This window comes from Athene noctua, chromosome 1, assembly GCF_965140245.1.
Source record: "Athene noctua chromosome 1, bAthNoc1.hap1.1, whole genome shotgun sequence".
NCBI classification, from domain to species: domain Eukaryota; kingdom Metazoa; phylum Chordata; class Aves; order Strigiformes; family Strigidae; genus Athene; species Athene noctua.
This window is the reverse complement of record NC_134037.1, coordinates 73224162-73244088: the sequence shown is the minus strand read 5'-3', so window position 1 is coordinate 73244088 and position 19927 is coordinate 73224162. Positions and strand designations below refer to the sequence as shown.

Sequence of the window (19927 nt, the reverse complement as noted above, 5' to 3'; positions counted from 1 at the left end):
ATGTAATGCCTTTCTTAAGCAGGTACTGCATTACCTTTGACTAGCTCTGCTGATTTGTTCTTCTTTTTAAAGGATAGCATAACAACAAGTGTTTTCTTTAGAAATTCTGTCGATTTAAATGAGATACACAACACTAAGGTCATAGGGTTTTTTGGATCAGGTTTTGTATTGCCACGGACTTGTTATTGCTTCTTTTACTTGTGCACTTTTGCAAAAATATTTTGAAAATGATCAAGAGGAAGGTATTTTTTAGTCCACCTTAGGAAGTCTAACAATGTAGAGGTATTATAGCTCTGCTGACAAATAGCAAAATACCATCTACCATCTGACTTAGTGTACTCTTTGAAAGCAAGTCTCTTCTATCCCGTGGCAGGAAAAGGGAAAAAAAAAAATAATGGTACATATTAATTTCCTTGATTTGACCTACATGAATAGTGAACACACTTTGCATGTTCTTTTCCCTCCCCATTTCATATTTTGTTAAGGTGAACGATTATTAATGTTTCTTTTTGTTCCATTTTGGGTTTGCTTGACTTGAGTTATTGAAAATAATCATCATAGCACAGCCGAGCCATGTCCTTCCACACTCTTGAGCTTTCTGGGTTTTCAAATAAAAATGAAAGCAAGCAGTGTATTTCAGAAGGTTCTGGCACAGTTATGCATAGTTGTCATGAAGAAATGCTTTTCTTTTTGCATTGATATGTTTGATGTAAAATAAATTATGAAGTCAGAGAAAGAGACTTGAGCATTTTGGTGGAAATAGGTATGGTTTTATCATTCTGTTAAGCTTTATGTAGATAACTCTTCAAAGCACAATCATTGCAAAGTGCCTGAAGAATGACCTAGTGACATACTTTCAGGAACATCTCAGTCGTTGTCATTTAAAAATGGGACTACCCAAAAGTCAATTCAGCATTACAGGTGAAGAATGGGAACATGCTTAATCCTTTATTATGTTAGAATTGGGCTTTCTAGTTTGAAAAGAGGTTATCAAATAGATTCAAATGGAACAATGCAGATTAGTTTCTTACCAAAACATGGATATGACTTAGTACCTGTGAGAAAATGGAATTTTGTTTCAATCATCTAAATTCAGTCAGTTATGATTTCAGTACATCATCTTAAATGTAGTCTGTATGTGAACCACATCACGCCTGTTTTAAGAGAGCTACTATTCTACAATTTTGTTGTAAAAGAACTGAAAATTGGTCTATCTAGGTATAATTAGGAATGAAAAACTTATTTGTAAAAGCCTGGTGGAGAAGTAGGAGAGGGTTCAGCAGGAGTGCATGAATGGGGGGTGCCTTTTCAGGCTGGATAATAACTTCTTTTGGGCACAGTCTGCTTTTCCTTAGAGCCAACACTGAAGCTTCAGACTGTTAGACATCTCTTAGTCTTTTACTGTCTTGTTTTTGCTGTCTTGAAAAAACAAAAGTCTTTTCATGTTGTAAGCATGTAAGCAAGTGTAAAAGAATGTGAGATCAGGTATATGGATCCCATAAGAGGAGAGGAGAGGGAGGCTGCATAAGAGTTTCTAATCATGATGCTGTAGACAAAGTATTTCTACTTCAACATTTTATATGCATCTGTTCCTTGCAGTTTGAAATTTATCTCCCTGTCTGTGAGCTAGAGGAACAGGTGCTAAAGCATGCATCAAAACGGTAGGCTTGAGCTCGCAGTAGAGATGTCAACCTAATTTTCACGTGCACTGTGTAGGGTAAGTGCATTCAGGCTGATGTGGTAGGGAAGGAGCTGTTGGCGTCTGGGCAAGAAGACGGTAGCAGGAAGCTGGTGCCTGCTCACTGCAGCTCATCCCTGAGGACCGCGGCCAGGGCGGGAGAGGTCGGAGCAGACCATGCATAGTTGTCCTGCTGGGTTGCCAGTGATTTGCAAACCTTGAACCTTCCGAGGTACAAATGGAGCTGGCAGAAATCATGTAAGTAGAACATGCCTGGGTGGAAAAAGTACCTGGGACTAGTCATTGACATAAAAAATTTTCAGGATTTCAGAAAGTAATTAGAATTGCTGTGATTGAAGTGGAACCTGAGCTGTAAAATGATTTTTTTCATAATGAGAGTTGTGAAAAAACTTTGACTCAGTTTCCTATTCCTCATGCCCTCTCTTAAATTTTAGCTGATTGAAGGTTTTTATGTTTCAAATATTAATTTCAAATATTTTTTTTCTTTGATCACATATTTAAAAATTTCTTTTGTAGCAGTCATTTTTAACTACAGGGAAATGAAATTTTTATGCAGGCTTCATGGTAAAATGGGTTTTTGGTTTTCTGGACTATACAGCTACTTTACACCATTATCATTAAATACTTGGCTGGAAAGTCTGTATTGTTGTTTTAACATTTGGTGTTCTGTCTTGGGAAAGGGTGGTGCTCCTTAATCTGCTTCTACTTAAATCTTGGTGGAGAGTGTCATATTTTGTTATGAGGTAAAGTTTCAGATTATTTATTGGCACAGCTCTTCCCAACTGAAAAAATATTTACTGGTGAGAAGGCAGGGTACTACTGGAGTATTAGCTTACTTTGACTTCAGCCTGTTGCCTAGTACATTAAGGATGGTTTGGCATGATGCTTGTCATTCCTCTCTCTAGCCTGCCTGACGGGACGCAGCCTGCTGTCCAGGGAGCTCCGGGCAGTCGGTCACCCTGTGGCCGCACGTTCCCCCTCGTGGGTATCTCCTCGACCTTCCAGCTACGGCTGTCTGTAGCATCTGGTTCCTGTCAGACGCGTCCTTTGTCTGGGGACTGTGCGGTGCGTTTGCTAGGGAGGTTGGATGTGATGATTTCATAGATCTTTTCCATCTCTTAACGCCTATGATTTGTTTCTGATGTAGGAGATAAGCCTGCACATGCCTCCCAAGGCTTGCTGCTTGCTCTAGTGATTTACAGGCAGTCAAAAGAGTAGGTTATGTCAAGATGGGGAAAAAAGCAGGGGAAACATGTGTCTGACTTCTTGCAAGTGAAACCAAAATGCCCTGATAGAGCTCACATAAATCTCTTCCAAGGACACCCAAAATTCTGTAAACGACTATTTTGCTTTCAGTGGACTCACTCGCCTAGTCAAACAAGTTTCTGGATATAATTTTTTTAAAAAATACTCACAGGAGAAAAAAAAATTGTATAAAGTGTTTGTCATATATACTTTATTGACTCCCCAGGAACTTTGTCAATAGTTGTATGTCTTGCTTATAGCAAGAGACTTACAATTGTATCTGTGCCTTTTTTTTTTTTTCCTTTATATTTACTTTCTTTGTGAAATAAGGAAAAGGAAATCATGGTGGAGGAAGGGACTGAGATCAGTGTGTCTTCAACTCATAGGACAACTGTTCACTGCCATGTGATACAACTTTTTTCATGTGAGAGGTGGGGCAGAGCAATGAGATGAAAGGTTCAGCTGGTTTTCTGATACATTTATGGGTTATATGCAACGTTAGCCATCCAAACTAGTGTTAATGTTGGCTACAAAAATGATTGTGTTCAGCTGTTAAGAACATTTTTGAACATTATGATTGGTAGTTATAGAGATGAATATTTGGTCAGCTCAGTTGTTTTCTGGCATTATAGTTACATTGGATCGATTCTGTGATAAGTATGTTGGCTGAACATTTGTCAGAATTATTACTTGTTGCATACAGCTCTCAACTGGATCATAGTTTCATGATGCTAAGCACTGTGCAAAGCTCCTAGTACTTGTCCCAGAGGCTTTGCATGGGAAGACATACCTGACTCAGTATATGAATTATAACTTCTAGAATATGAGTAATTTTTTTCTTACCAAAAAAAACCACCTGAGTTTATGTAACTGGGAATAATCACTGTTTTTCTCTGAGTTGATTATGTTGACTGTTACAGTAGAGACTACCTCCTTTTGCAGGGGAAAGTGTGTCTTCAACATAGTATTCTTGGCATAGAAGTCATTGCAGCATCTTTTTATCCAAATTTGCTTGCAGATTCCTTAGTATGATTTGACTTGGAGCTGATCAAGCGTTATGACTTACATGGCCTTCTAGGAGTGGCATGTAAGTTGATATTTGCACCAGATTCAGGAGTGTAAGTAATTTGGATAATGCTGAATTACTACTGAGACTGCACATTTGCAGGCAATCGCAGGAGTGTTGCAGGACTTCTGGCTGAAACCTGAATCAGCTCATTGCATTAGTCATTTGTCAAGCAAGTAAATCTTCTCCCACACTTTTGGCTTTGTTTCTGCATGTGGCTCTCTACGGACATTTAGGCTATCCTTGTGTCCTCTGAGGAGAAGATGGAGCTTTTTTCACTTTCTGCCTTTTCCACCACAGTTGTGCTTTTCTCCCTTCCTGGATGCTCATCTGTGCCAAAAACCTGCTATCCTGACAGGATTTGTAGCTGTTCTTTCTTGGCAGGAGTGTTGGGCAGGGTTGCATCAGAGCACTTTTGGCCAAAAAAGAAGCTGGAATGCTTGTCAGTCGCAAATCAGTTCATAGACTCATGGAGTTTGTGACACTTGGTATTAATTTACATTTTTTCAAAGCATTCCCAAAATGACTGCATCTCTGAAATAATTTTTACATTCAGGTTTGAGGCAGTGCTGTGCCTGTATTTTGCTTTTTTAGTGAATCATTATACATCAGCCTCTGATGCTGTCCCTTATCTCGCGGTGATTCCAGTAATTGGTACAGGGCCCTGTTTCAGAAGAGGAGGGAAAAGGAAGACACTTATGTCTTTGATTGTAAGAATTTTTGTAGTAGCCATTTTTGCTCCAACATCTGTCAGGTTGAACTAAATCAGAGGCACTGATTAGCAAACATGAACTAAGATAGAAAAAAATGCTTTAATTGGTGTTCTTCAAAGGCATTGATGTTTGCAGATCAGGTCATCTTGCATTCCTGTCAGCTGGCCTGGTTTTCTACTGTCAGATAATCTGACTGTGCTCTTTATAGTTGCCTATTTACCGTCTTTCAACCCTTCTCTTCCTTAAGTCTCTCCAAGTTATCTTATTGGACAGGACTTTGGACAATGATAAGATTTTTTTTTTTTCTTTGAAAGTGTGTAATCTTCATTAAATATTATTGGTACTGTCTCTGACACCACTTGCCTGATTTCACAATTTGCTTACTTGACTTAATTTTAAACGCTATTGCTCTTAAATTTCATGTGGGTTAAGAATCAAGCCATCAATTTGGTTTTTGTTGTCTGCAAATACTTTGCTCAAAAGACTATTGCTGTATAAGTCTGAATATAAGATGCATATTCAAGAATGTACTTTAACAGTAAATGCTTGTTTTGTTTCTGGGGGGTGTTTTGGGCTGTCCCTAGCTTAATCATGCAGATGTGGTGATAGTTGGCAGTACAAAACCTGATGATGTTCCTGTGAGCTGGATAAAGCCTGGAACCACCATTATCAGTTGTTCTCGTGACTTGCTGTCAGGTAAGAGACATTAAAAGATAACAGTTCTTGAAAGTGATGTACGCTGAGTCTTTGAGATAAGTGTGTGTCATATGGGTAACAATGCAATGTGGTTAAAAGCTACATCTTTAGGAAAGGCCCTTTAAAAGTGGGTGTTTGTTTACAGGGGATGTATACGTGTCTCTGATGTATAAATAGGAAACAGTTGTCAGGTGATGGAAGAAAAGCTGGAACAGATTCTTCCTACCAGGATTGTTAAATAAGTGATGATCCTATGGATTCAAAGAAGTCAGAGGGAAGACTTGGGTCATCAGATGAGCTGTTATTTAGTGCTGTTTTGTACAGTGTGTTATCCTGTGACTTCTGTGGACTCACCTGGAACATGGGAAGAGAAGAGGGGCAAAGATAATCAACTGCAGAGTGCTGTGGAGCTGTGTGCAGAGAATGGTGTAGGAGGGAGTAGAGAAATCATGTGTAGCTAAGAACAGGCAGAACGTCTTCTGCGGTAGTTACTCCTACAAAAAGAGTTTGGATTCCCCTCCCTCCTCCTCCCCTGACTGGTTGGGGAGGGGACATATGTTCATTAATTTCTCAGTTGAAAAATGCTACAGAATTTTATTAGGAATAGAAAGCTTCCCAGAAGTTACTCTATTGTACTGCTAGAATTGCATTTCCTGTCAAATTCCTTAAAGTCCTTTGAAGATATCTGAATATTTTCTAGATTTTTGATATGTGTATGAATTTGACTGTTTAGTGTTCAGATAGGATTATGCTGTAAATGAATAGGAAAATAAGGAAGTACATGGGTAGTGTGATTGGTTATTGTGTTTCTCTAAATCTATCACAAGTGTGCTTATTGACATCTATTGATACAAAGCTGGGGCAATGGGCATAAGGCCGAGGAAAACTAATTGTATGGTTCTTAAACTGGGGCTACTCTCTAAGGACAAATTAAGCAGATGCTCTATGTAGAGCTAGTGCAAAACCAGGCTTGTAATAAAGCAGCTGCTGTTCCCATGCAAAGCATGGCCTTGGCAAGAGATTCCCTGTGTTATCCTCTTGACTCGAACACACACTTGGGTGTGGGAGATCTGGGTTATTATTCAGTCAGTTGTCTGAAGGCATTTGAACATACATCTTCCACCTCCCAGAACAGTGCTCTGATCCTAATGAGGATCTCAGGGGTGGGTGCCAAGCCTTATCCCTTGCTGATGCTGCACAAGTTGTCCAAAAATAATTCATGCTTTCCATTTCCTAGCCTAATGATTAGGAGAATCCTTGCATCTTTCATGCCCACTTATTTTGCGTAGGGATTGTTGGATATAATAAAGTATCTGTGGGCCAGGACTTGGGAGTATAGGTCTCTTCAGCAGGTACCCAACCTACCAGTAACACTTATGAAGGAGGAATGGGGGAGAAAGGGGAAAGGGGCAGAGAAGAGAGGGAATGGTGTACAGCAGCAGCACCTGTAAATAAATAAAGGAAAAGGAATGGCCCCTCCCCTTTTTAATCCTTCTAAGCAGAAACCTCTTAGGTGTCAGACAGGGTAGAGGTGCAGGACTGTGAAAGGCAGGATGGGGCTAACCCAGGTAAGCCAGTCCTTGCAGTCTTGAGTGGGCACTGCTAATGACTAAACTCTCCTGGCTCTGTGTGCAGCCTGGTGTAAGTCCCACTTTCAGATACCTGGTTCCCTCCTTCCGTTGCAGAGGGAGTCTGGGTCTTCACAGACCTGAAAGTTACACAGTATAACTGTATGCCATGTCTTGAGACTTAAGTGTCTTCATGCCTTAGTTGCTCTATAGAACTATAGGTAATATTAGTGTTTCCTTTCCCTAAAAGAGTGCAGTTAGGAAAACTGCATTAAAACATTTGAGTGGTGTTCATGTACCACAGCAACATTCTTTCTTAAGGCAGGAAACGTAAGATTTGGCATAAATAGATTTCTTTGCGTTTTTCAAGTTGTAGCAGTAGTGTGTATCAAGTACAGTATTTCTTTGGAAAGGCAGCATGAGTTTTTTAGCAAAATAGTTTAAATAGAATTTGTCTACCAAATGTCCATCTGTCTTTATGGCTATGCTTTTGTGATTGTCAGAATCTTGGAGCAAGTCCAAAAGAATAACAGAAATGCATTTTAGCAGCTTTAATAAATGCTGTCCTTAAGACTTTCTAGAGAGGTACATGAAACACAGGTGTCTGTTTTACAGGAAGAATGCACTTAGTTTAATTGCAAGGTATTTATTAGAAGCCTATTTTGGAGCAGTTGTAACCTTGGAGAAACAATCAAGTCTTACAACTGACTCTTCACTTCCAAAATGTGGTGGAATCTGGCTGAGGTGCTTGGAAATTGTTCTGGGTTTTTTCTTGCTTTAGAGATGCCCAACAACATCTGTGGGGTCAGGAGCTAAATGAAGCCTGAAAGCAACAGTGGCCATGAAATAACTTCTATTCTTGCTAGATGATGGCTAGATTTCTATTTTACATGGGTGTACATGTAGTCTAACACTCTTGCATGTTTTAAAAGCACTCAAAATTTGCAAGGACATAGCTGAGTTGGGCAACTGTAATGATGTAAGCCAGGATAGTAGAGCTAAAAGTGCTTGCTTCAGAGCGACAGAATTCTTTTTCAAGTATTTCTTTATCTGATCAAAGAATTTTAAATTATCACAATTTTAAAATGTTCTACAATTGCTAGCAGTGCAACATCTTATTCTGCTGCACTAATGATTTTGGAATCAAGTTGGTGCTGGTAGTGTCTTTCAGGCTAATACTTCATATGTAAATGTAATAGAAATTAATATCAAGTTTCTGAGCAAAACTTAAGGATGCCAAGATATTGGGATTTGATGCCCAACTCTTCTGGGGTCACTTGAAAGCTGAAGCCCATGTGGTTTAAGTATGTTAGTGGGAAATTCAGCCATTTCCCTACCTCTTCTCTGTTCTAAGCTGCCTGAGCAGACAGGTAGTGCATGACTGCAGCTCTCACCCCTGTGTACAATAGGGCGTGAATAGATGGCTGGATGGGCCTTCCTTAGGGTGAGTCAGAGGAGGGAGCACAATGTCTGCAGTTCAGCTGATCTTCTGGCCATAATCCAAAGCAGAGTGTGCTATTCCGGCTCCCATCTGGAAAATTTATCCTAAGAGAACTGTTGCAGTCCTGTGATTGTCTTGCTAGCTCATGTGTGCATGACTTTCACCTCTAGATTCCCCTTCACCCCTGTAAAAGCCTGGTTAGTCATTTGTGGGGTGAGTGTGTAGCATAAGCAGCCTGAGAGAAGTAGTTTATTAAAGGGAAATGTCTAATTCTGATATGTATTTACACACATGCTAGCTCTGCCCTGATAAAGAAGTCCTATTAAGCCAAATAACATAAAACCCCAAAATGTTTCTGTAAAGCACAGCTGTCTGAAAGGGGATTTTAAACTTCATTCTTCCTACTTCATTTGTCTCTTTGGCAGCACTCCCAGCCCAGTCTCAAAGCAACAACAGTCAATTTATGACTGTGATAGACTGTTCCAGTAAAACTCCTCTGTCTGAGTCTAAAACTGAGCATCTCCAGATTTTTTTTTTTTTTTCCCCTTTTAAATGGCAAGTGTTAATGCAAGTAGAAGGACTTTTCAGACACTGACACTTTCTTAATTAGAGTTTAATGTCAGGACTGTCACCTTCTGCTTGGTTAGCTTTGTCACTGATCTATACATGCCTGCTGGCAAGAAAGTTTGAAAAAGGATTAGAAAACATACTGAATGAGGCCGAGGGTGTCTGTGGAAAGGGTCTCTTCCTCTCTCCGTGATGGCTGGGAGAGAGTGGGCTGGAGCTAGGCGTGGGGTGGTGGGGTGCTGTGCTGGGCCCTTTTGCCTGACCCTCTGGCTCCAGCTTGTGCTTTCTGTGCCCTGCCACCACGGAGAGGTAATTGTACAAGACAACGTGAGCATTTTACAATCGGTGGAGATGGGATGAGTAGAGTGAGGGCTTGACCAGGTCAGGGTTTGCACTTCAGTTCCCCTGTGGGGGAAAGGTTAAAGCTGTCAGCATGCAGTTGTTTTTTATTACAATTTTGTCTACGCCCTTCAGAATGTGACTTGGGCCTTGATATGCCCATGGAGGCTAGGATGTGAATTTTGGAGAAATTGTGTCTAGATAAAAGTCGGTAAGCAACAAAAGAACAAGCCAAAAGAAGGATTAGAGGAAAATGACAAAATAATATGTTTAGTTAGGGTAGCTAATGTATGAATATTGTATGATATATTGCCTCTAGAAACAATTATAACTGTCTCTAAGTTGGAGTCAGTCTGAATTGTGTAGACTCTTCAGAACATCCACTTTCCATGTCACATGGATGAAGATAAGTTTTGCTGCTCAAAAAATTTTACATATTCTGATTTCAAGTTATAAATCCCATTGGATAATAATCCTATATAGTATTTTGTGATCATTTCATTGTTTTCTCTTGCTGTAATGGGTGTGTCAAAAAGAAGAGTCTTTACCATTCTCATTTAGGTGTTCTGTTTAAAAATACATATATAACTTTTCAAATCCTCACAGCCATCTGTCTTTTTTTTTGTCCAAAAGCAATTAAGCAATTATTTGGATCCTGGAATTAATCTTTGTGTTTCCTTTTTTTTTTTTTTTTCCAAGTATGTGTATGCTTCATCATATGCGTGTGTGAGTAATATGCTTCAGAGCACAGTTGCTCTCTGATTTTCACACTATACCCATCCTCCTGGGTGATTTCATTTGACGTATTAAAGAAGCCACCTGTAATTTTGTCAGTGACATTGTTAAATTTCAAGTCAACATTCAGAAATTTTTTGTTTGGACGTAGCTTTCAATTGCACATGGTCCCACTTAAAAAAAGCTTTGTGATTTATTAGTGCAGCACTTCTATTTTACAGAGAAACAGAACTATGGTCAGCAAAACAACCATGCTGCTGAAAACGCTGTTCGTTCTCTTGCAATAGCAATGCGAATGCAGGTTAGTGTTACTTCCAACATTGTAAACTTGCTCTTTCTGTAAATTGTAGGAATTGCTTCTACAGTTTAGATCTTAATTTTTGATTTGCTCTTTTGAACATCTTGATTTCCATTTTAACAGCAACTCTTAATCAGTTAGGATGAGTCATGCCTGTTAGATTTAATTAGAGAAAGGTAAATTAAAAATCAAAAGCTTGGCAGAAGCGCTTGTATCAGTAGACTAATGTTACTTATTCTGGTAAGACAGTAAAGATTAATTATATCTGCACACATTTTTGTGGCATGATGGATAGAGGGTCTGAAAGTTTGTTGTTTTATGTGGAAGCAGCATGAATCAATCAGTGAACAATTAATATGTTCCATTATTTTTAAGGTGTGAGAGAAGAATAGTAATTCTCCATTTTACCAGAATAAAATGTCTTTTCTCTGCCACTTGCATGTTAATGGTCTTGTTTCCTTTTGAAATGTGGACAAACAATAGGACAGTAATAATGCAGTGTTTTTTCTTTCATCTTAAAGCCATGAAATGGAAAGATTTTTAAGTTTGGTTTTTTTGTTAGCTTTTGCCATAGAAGTTATTTCAACATACTCTTGAGATCGTTTGAAATTAGTGTTCAGCATTTATGATGCAGCTGGTGTGTACTGTTTTCTTGTTTAAAAACAGAACATGGTGAAAAACACAGAGCGATGGATCCAGTCCCAACAGTACAGGAAGTGGGACCTCCGCTGCTTAAAGCTGCAGCTTCTCTCCCCAGTGCCCAGGTAATAAGTGCTTTTTAAAATTAAAAATACAAGTAGACAAGTGTTAAATGTGACATTGAACCTAAAAATGGCCCGTACGTAATTAATTTTTAATCTGCTTATGTGGACGGTATGTTGTGCCGTTGTGTTGTGTGCCTCATTGTGACAATGTTGTTCTGTTTCCTGTCAATTTCGACTTTTATGACATGCCTTGGGGCCAAGCTTTATTTAATGAAGCCCTAAAGCTGGAAGGTTTCATTGACGGAGTGAGATGAAGCCTTGTTGTAACATCAACAGAAATACAAAATACAAATTCCTAATTGATAAACCCTAATGTAGGAAGGTGTTTACAGGTTTAGTTGAGATCCAGTGGTTTCAATGGCATTTGGTCTTGTATTTATTTTCTTCCCTCAGTTAAAGTACTTTCTTCTGCTTAGACTTTTAAATTCCTGTATAAATGTGAAAAGCTGGAAGCATGTTTATTCTCATATCCAGAATCTTTTCAATCGGTTCCTGTCATTCTCCTCCCAAGGCCCATGCCTGGGCTGCAGGGATTTTAGGTCTGCCTTGACATGATTGCTGATATCTCTGACATTTACAGCAACCTGAGCTCTTTGCTGTGCTAAAGTGCTTCGCTATTGTGCGTTAAGTGTGTTGGGTGGTAGAGAAAGGAACCAAGGACTCGGAGTGAGGTTCTGTCATGTAGGAAAGCACTGATGTATTTTTTGTGCTTATTTGTATGCCTGCTTCTGGGCCATGCAGATGCTGAATGGACCTCACATAGGAAGAAAGGCTGAGCAAGCTGGGACTGCTCAGCCTGGAGAAGAGAAGGCTCAGGAGGATCTTACCAATGTGTATAAATACAAGGGTGCAAAAAGAACAGAGCCAGCCTATTTTCAGTGACAGGACCAGAGGCACAGGGCACAAACTGAAACACAGGAGGTTCCCTTTGAACATCAGGAAATACTTTTTTACTGTGAGGGTGACTGTGCACTGGCACAGATTGCCCAGGGAGGTTATGGAGTCTCCCTCCTTGGAAATACTCAAAAGCCATCTGGATATGGTCCTGGGCAACTAATGGGCTCCAGGTGGCCCTGTGTGAGCAGGGAAGTTGGACCAGATGACCTCCAGAGGTCCCTTTTAACCTCAGCCATTCTGTGATTCTGTAATTCTGAATCCCACTGCCATGTTTGTGGAAAGCTCTAACAAAATGTCTTCTTTTCTAAGCATTTTGATTTAGACTTTTACAACAGTTTAATGGGAATGGGTGCAAATGTAATTTAAAATGGAGATGCCAGAAGAATGCCTTTTTTTCTTGTACCCAGGGGCACAAGGGAGAAGAAATGCTTGATCTTTTCCTGGGCCTGTATGTAACATTTCTAGAGTTAAAGCCTGAAAAATCTGTTCTCAAATAATACAGTTAAAAGGTAGATTAAAGCACGTGATGTCACAAGTTTGATGGTGAAAAAACTCTCCAAAAAAGTATTCCCAACCCTTTCTATGACATTGTGTGTTTGGTACAGAAATATTTGTGTAATTAATATATTACAGTGTATAATATAACCAGTAATAGGGCTTCCATTTATTTCATAACTCTGTAGCTTTATGTCCTTTTTTCTTTTAAATGTAAAATAACTTATCAAATGGAAAGTATCCTGGAGTAAAATGTAATCTTACAGTAATACACCACATTGTGTAGAAACAGATGGAGTTTTCATTGAAAATGAGGCAAAGCTGCTTAAGCACTAAAACTGGGAACATCTGCTTTTTGATTTCTGTGAGATCGGAGTGTTAATTGAAGTATTTCCAAAGATATTGGAAATGGAATGCAAGATTTTCTTACAAATACGTAGTAAAAAAAATTCCAGCACACAGGCCAAGTAGATGTAGAGCCAACCCCCATCTTATAAATTTTCATGTATTTTGTAAACGATGACTTACCATTGTCAGTGGTGGGCTTCTTGCTTAAAAATCCTCATTCATGTAGAAGAACCACGGTTGCATGTTTCCAGCAATACTGGATGCCGTAACTTAATGAATAATTCTGGTATTTCCAATATAGAGAATATATTGTCAAACTAAAAGAACTAGCTACATATGTAGACTCCTAAATGCTAGTTATAATCAAAACTTCAATTTCCTGTGTTTTGGAAAATACTTTTACCGGAAATAATAGACTAGACGTAAACATTTCATGTGTTGTTTAGTCCCAGTAGACTTAAGGTATAAATGTCAATTCATTATGAAGTTATGCCTTTTATCACTTTTATTGCATTTATCAGTGTGCAATCTGTCATTAAAAGGTTTCTAAGTTGTTAAAAGTCTAGTTACCTGGAAGGTTCTTGAGGGAATTTCAGGTGATAAAATGTGACAGCAAAGATTTTGCCTACAGAGTACTGTTAGCATCCACTGTCAATTTTGCTTGACTTCTAAAAATATTAGTTATTTTATTTATCTAGTAATTCATTACCTTTTAGTTTATTTATAAGCGTATAGCTTCTTAGTTTTGCTTCTTCCATTTCTTACCACCCTGCAGGGTAAAAAAGCCTCATTGTTTCTTCCAGAACTCTGAGGGGGAGGTGTTTGAGGCCCAAGAGATCAGGGAAATAGGAAGGGCTGAGTTTGCTGCAAGGAATCTTGATAGTGTGGCCTGAGATGTGAAAAAATAGCTTCTGTCTTTTAGTAAAAAGGCTGATATTTAGTAGAAGAAAAAAAAAAAAGGCAGATTAACTTTCTGTCATATTGGTCTACATTCTTCTTCCCTTACCAAATACATCAGTTGCTTTAATAGGAGAATAGTCACCCTACAAATTTTCCTTGCTTAAACTTTTAAGGGACCACACTGTCATCAACTTCCCAATATTTTTCTGGAACTCAAGTTTCTATAGAGAGCTTTGAATGAAAACTTAAAACATTTTGTCATGTGATGTTTGTAAGCCATTCCATCTTGTGTTCTTGATACATTTTTATGGCTAGTTGTGTTTGAAGTAATGCATAAGAAAGCCAAAGATATATCCTTCTCTGCGAGAGGATGCACTTAGTATCTCTTTGAAAGAAAGCAGATTCCAGATTAGTATGCGCAGTGAAATGGTCTGCAACTCAACCATTGAGTTCTGTGATTGAGGAGCTTGTCCTGTAGTACTGGATTGTGTCATTGTTTGGATGGACGATTTCTGGGTTTCATTTAGCTGCTGCAGGGTGCAAAAGTGGGATACCTGAGAATTACAATTGAATAATGGTCCCAGTTTAGGATATCCTCAGAGAATTTAAAGCAATTAAGTTAGCACAAACTGATCATTTGCTGGTGCATGCAGAACAGACAAAGTCCACACGTGGAGTTGAGATCTGGCCGTAGTTCTGGGTTCATCTGTGGATATTTGAGGTCTTGCAGACTGTTTGAAAATTCAGGACATTAGCTTTGATGCCAGTGCCAGATTCTGTCTTAAAAGTATTGTAATCGACTGAAACTGCAGGAAGGAATTTAGCCTGGTTAGGTTGAAAGGAATTAATCTCTTGGTAATGTTTTAACTTGCTTTTGTGACGATGTGAGCAATTCAGAGCTGAAGGAGACAGCTTCTCAGATCTTGTGTGCTGCGCCCTGGACTTTACTGCTGCCAGAGTTCACAGCTGCTGAACACTTATGTGGACATAAGGGGCAACTAAGTCAAGCTCACAAACGAAAAATCCTTGGAGTATTAAATCCAAAGACCCCAGGTGGTCTAGGTCAGGAATTGCGGATACAATAGTGTGCCCCAGCCTACAGCTGCCTCCATTCAGGCAGTCTACCATGGGTGCTTGCTCCATGCTTGTTCTCTTGCTTCAGCTGCCACTCACAGTCCTTACTGGAAATAGTTTATAAACTCACTGGTTAAACTCCTGCTATGTGGCCATTTTCAATTTAGCTGTGTCTTAGAAGTGCACATGTTGAGCTTCACATGCCTTGTTTCCTTTGGTGCCCTCATGGGGGAGTAGCAAGGCTTGTCTTGCTTGTCAGTACCCTCTGATGAAAGGCCCTACATGCACAAGCATCAGTGGTTTAGCTAATGTTTTTGTGACTGTTGGCCAAGGAATGTATGTGCTTTTTAGTAAAGTGTATGTGCTGAACTATACCGGGAGGGAGGAGAAGAAAAACAAAAACAGAAACATCCATTCCAGTGGGACTGGAATCCAGCTTGATTGATTGGGGCTTGAGCATCCAGCAGACGCATCTCTAGCTTGATATGAAAGCATTATGTAATATTTGGAATCGGATTAAACAAGAGCACTCTGTGAAATTGTAACAATTAACAAACACTGCACATGATTTTCAATGTTATATTAGGTGTTAGCTAATATTTAGGTTTGGGTAGTAAAATGTGAGAGAAGATTGAAAAACTGATTACAATAACCCCATTGTTGGAGTATTTGCTGTTGTTTTGTGCTCTGTCATCGGCCACCTAAGCTGAGAGAAATCTCCTGGCTCCTATTTGTTTTCTTTTCCAGTGATATTGAGATTTCCCGAGCACAGAGTCCAAAAGCTGTTGATGTACTTGCCAAGGAGATAGGATTGCTTACAGATGAAGTTGAGATCTATGGCCAAACCAAAGCCAAAGTACGTTTGTCCCTGCTGGAAAGGTTAAAGGATCAACCAGATGGAAAATATGTTCTAGTTGCTGGGTAAGAATGCACAGTAATGTCATTAATGTCTACTCTTTCCACTCATATTAATATAAACATGCAGCTTACATTGTTTTAAGACACCGCACAAATAAGAAACCTGAATGTTTTCGGCTCTATATTGCTCTCTTCTGAAACCAAGCAGTTTTTGAAATGTTTTGAAGTAACACAACTTTTCTTCCAAACTGTTATTACAGTTAAGTATATTTTCTCAAAGGTAGTTTGTTCTAAGCTTTTTAAGTGTTATCTGTTCGTGTGGGGTTTCTTTTTACTGTTTTATCAGAATTTTAAATGTTTACTTGAATATTTAAGTCTGTGTGTATTGTGGCTGTTTATAAACAAGCTTTAACAGAAGCTACATGCTAATCTGTTGATATTAACAATAAATACGTTTTTTATTGAAGAATAGATTACAAAGTTTAAAAAGACATGGTTTTTTTCTCTGAAATGTAGACATGTCTCCAGGCAGGCTTATCCTGCTCGCTGTTCCCACGATTATAGCAAATGCTATGCTCAGCAGGAATTATGCGCTTCTCTTCTGAAGAGCTACGGGTTTTGTTCTGCATTTGGTGACAGAACATTTCTTCATTCACCCAGTTTGCTAAGTGGAAATGTCTAATTGTGAACAAACATGAAGGTTTTAATTAATATTTAAATTGCAGTGTGTTCTTTATGTTCTGAATTAGTCTGTCTATCCTTGTATGTAAACCCAGTAAGGTTTAAAATACAGATTTATGCTGACTGAGAAGAGGAAGGCTGTTCTTAACTGCTTGATCTACTGAATCCTCAGCTGAGGTAGTGTTTCACAAACTGTTTGCTTTACTGTCTTCCCACAACCTGAGGTTACAAAGCTGAAGCAGGCAAGTTAGGAAGCTGTCTTTAAAGCTGTGTGGTAAAACTGCAATGTATAAAGATGTTCCTGGAGGACATGGGAGCAGTTGTTTAAGAAAAGGAAATAATAGCTGGTTCAGCTTGGTTTCATTCGGTAGAGTTTTATTTAGTATTTTGCTGCTTTGGAGAAAGAAAAGTAGATTCAACATTTGGCTGTTTGAAGAAAGGTGCTACCATGTACTTTCAGGCTCATCTATCAGGTACTTTCAGGCTCATTTGTCAGCTACATTAGTTGGGTGCTATGCTGCAGACTGTGTCAGGCTTCTCTAGCTCACAGAAGCAGAGGTTATTTGGAAATGTCTGGAGGTGGAAGATAGCATGATGCAAAGCCCCATTGAGGTGGATTTTAATTGTGTCAGGTTGTATGCACCAGTGCTTAAGCTTTTTCACACCACTTTGTCTCTCCCAGTCTTCAAGGAAGGTATTTCAAGCAACTGTCTAAATGCTGTTTTGTCAGCACAGATGGAAGTATATATACATGTGGAAGAAATGGAAAAGTTTGGACTAGCAGGGTGAAAAGCTGGTAACAAATAGAAAATTCTATCTTCTTAAGTTCATATAAGATGTATAAAGACTGAACTTCGATTCACAGACAAATGGCTGAATTTGGTACCTGTACAACTTGAATATGCAATTTCTTGCTATTTGTAACTTCTCTGAAGTTGCAGCATCTGGTGGAGTGAGTACAAAACCACATCTTCTGCCCGGGGAGTGCCTGGGCAAGGTGGCTACAATAGTGGGAGTGGTCTTTTCTGAGACAGTTTGACTTTGAAATATTAAAAATACAAAATATATATATATATATATAAAGAAACTTGTGTTTATGTGTTCTCAGCGGTTCTCATTTGCTGAAATGATTGTGGCAGACAGTGATTTTAAGAAAAATGGGGAGCTGCATCTGGTGTGGAAATGTTCACTATGATCAAAACTGAGGATCACTCAAGTGTGGATATTGGGGAGTGAAATAATATCCTCAGTTGCCTTCTTCATCCTCTCCCTGCCAAGGCAAGGTCAACCAAAACCTGCCACTTAGATTGTTATGCTTGTTCACAATAACCAAAGATATTTAGAAATTCTTTTAGAATGATGCAGTATAGGTCTTCAGAAAAAGTTTTCAGTGCTTCAGAGGAAACATTTAAGATATAAGCTTATACTTCAGGGTATTTGGACTGATGGGAATATTTATTATGTGTGATGTGAACTTTTTATATGTGAAGGGAGTTAAAAGTGTGTGTGTATTCAACAAGCTGCAAAATCTCCAACCTCCATCCATGACCATGATGCATCTAGTGACATTTGTGCCTGTAATTCCACAATCGGGTTTAAATGTTTCATGATGTCTAACAGTTATATTTGCTGCAAATGTCCTTCTAGTTTATTTCTGATGTGCTCAAGACTAAACAACTTCTGAACAGCAAAATGCGATCAAATGTACCTTTTTATCTCTAAGGAGAGCTGTATTTATGACTTTTTAAAAAGTTGCTACTAACTAGAAAATCTTTGCACTTTCTGAATGCACACAAATATGTCTTAAGTGCCTTATCCAATACTTACGTTGTATGCTGGAAAATTGCCATTTGCTTAAGAGATCATGTCACTCAAACATAGGTTGAAGACTTTAATTTCTTCATAACTTCCATTTTCTTCTGTGCGGAGAGCATTCTTCACTTTTTTTTTTTTCCATTCTCACTTTTTTTTTTTCCCCGTGGGCTTATGTTAAGACACCTTGGGTCAGAGCCATGAGTTACCATGGAGTAATTAGCTCTTGGGTATCAACTGTCTGTATACAGGCTTTTAGTGTACTAAGAAAAAAAATATGTTGCAGGTTATGTTAACTCAAATTGCCTCCTATTCATTGCAAGCTGAGAGCATGTGAATGAACAAAGCTTGTGCATGATCTGGTAGCTAAGTTTAGTGCCTAGGGTAATTTAATCATGCATGCAAGCATGTAGATAGCATATTCATAAACACAATATGAAACTACATCTAAAATTTGTTGGACTCTATATATTCCAGCATTGTATTTTTTAAATGCTCCAGTGCTATGGCTTTTACCAGATAATTCTGAAAACTTGTTCACTTCAAAAATGCAAGCTGAGGAGTAATAGAATGTGGAAAAATTATTAAATAAATGCTACTTTTAGTAAGAAGTGAGTTGGATTTTGAATGCTGGAAAATTTAAAATCAGTACTTTCCGCCTAATATTAATAGATTGTTTTCTGATGAACTACCTTTATGGTAAGATAAAATAGAGGGAAATAAATATGAACTTAATGGATGTACAAGTTGTATGATGGTAAGTATCTTAGGGACAGAATTTTCAGATTTGGAATTGCATTTTACTTCTAATGGGTATGTATTGGATTGTATTTGGACCACAAGGTGCTTAAAAGATAAGAAAAGCGGTAGACATTAAAAAAATGGAAAAATACAGGGAAGAATGAGGGGAAAATACCATTGTGTTGATGCACTGAAACATCTGACAATCCAAAGCAGTCTTGGCGAGACAGTTTATTGTGTCTTTGTCATGTCATTTCACAGCTCCTGACTGGGATTGTCTTGGATGGGTCTTCACTGACTTTTGAGAGTGTTTGTAGTTGTGGATTTCTCAGTCCTGTTCCTGACTTTGTTCAGTCATTTTAGCTTCACAGTGATCACAGTGCTCTTGTATCTGGAAGCTCCAGTCCCATTTTGAGGATGCCACTGCAATGTTGTCATAATCTCATCTCAGTGAAGTGACAGGAGTTGAAACACTTCTGTGTTCAAAAATACAATCCTGTCAGTTGTAATCTTGGATGGGAGATGTATGTAGGGGAAGCTGTCATTTATGGGAATTCAATTGCCCATGCCTTCTGTAGGTGGGCTTCACAGGCTTCCATGTGGATCCAGGAATGGTGAACTCCTTTAAAGTCTTTGAAATCACCGATACTGATGAATTGAAGATAGAAAATTTGAAAGAGGAGAATTGTCATGTATCCAGTAAAGTTCCTGCTGGAGTCACAACGGCTGGGGTGGCTGTGAGGAGGTTACAGCTGGTGCAGTGTATCATCTCACTGTTTGTTTATTTTCTCTTTGGGAGACCTCATGTAGCTTTCCCACAGAAACAGCTCCACTGTAAGCTAATGTGATGTACAACAAACAAACAAAAAGTCTGCATATTCTTATCTTTTGTTTTGATATACATAAAGAGAAAAGGCGTTCCAATGTTATGGAAAACACTTTGCCAAGGAGCTGGTGACTGCTTGGTAGGTGGCAAAGGAGTTTTGAGGA

At 38.8% G+C, this 19927-nt stretch overlaps 1 protein-coding gene across 1 annotated transcript in view; it reads left to right on the top strand.

Moving 5' to 3' along the window:
- MTHFD1L (methylenetetrahydrofolate dehydrogenase (NADP+ dependent) 1 like) overlaps positions 1-19927 on the top strand; it is a 157486-nt gene that overhangs the window by 11593 nt on the left and 125966 nt on the right. Inside the window, exons 8-11 of the mRNA XM_074896561.1 lie at positions 5308-5419; positions 10291-10370; positions 11034-11131; positions 15593-15766. Coding sequence (XP_074752662.1) covers positions 5308-5419; positions 10291-10370; positions 11034-11131; positions 15593-15766 — 464 coding nt within the window. The remainder of the gene's footprint in view (positions 1-5307; positions 5420-10290; positions 10371-11033; positions 11132-15592; positions 15767-19927) is intronic.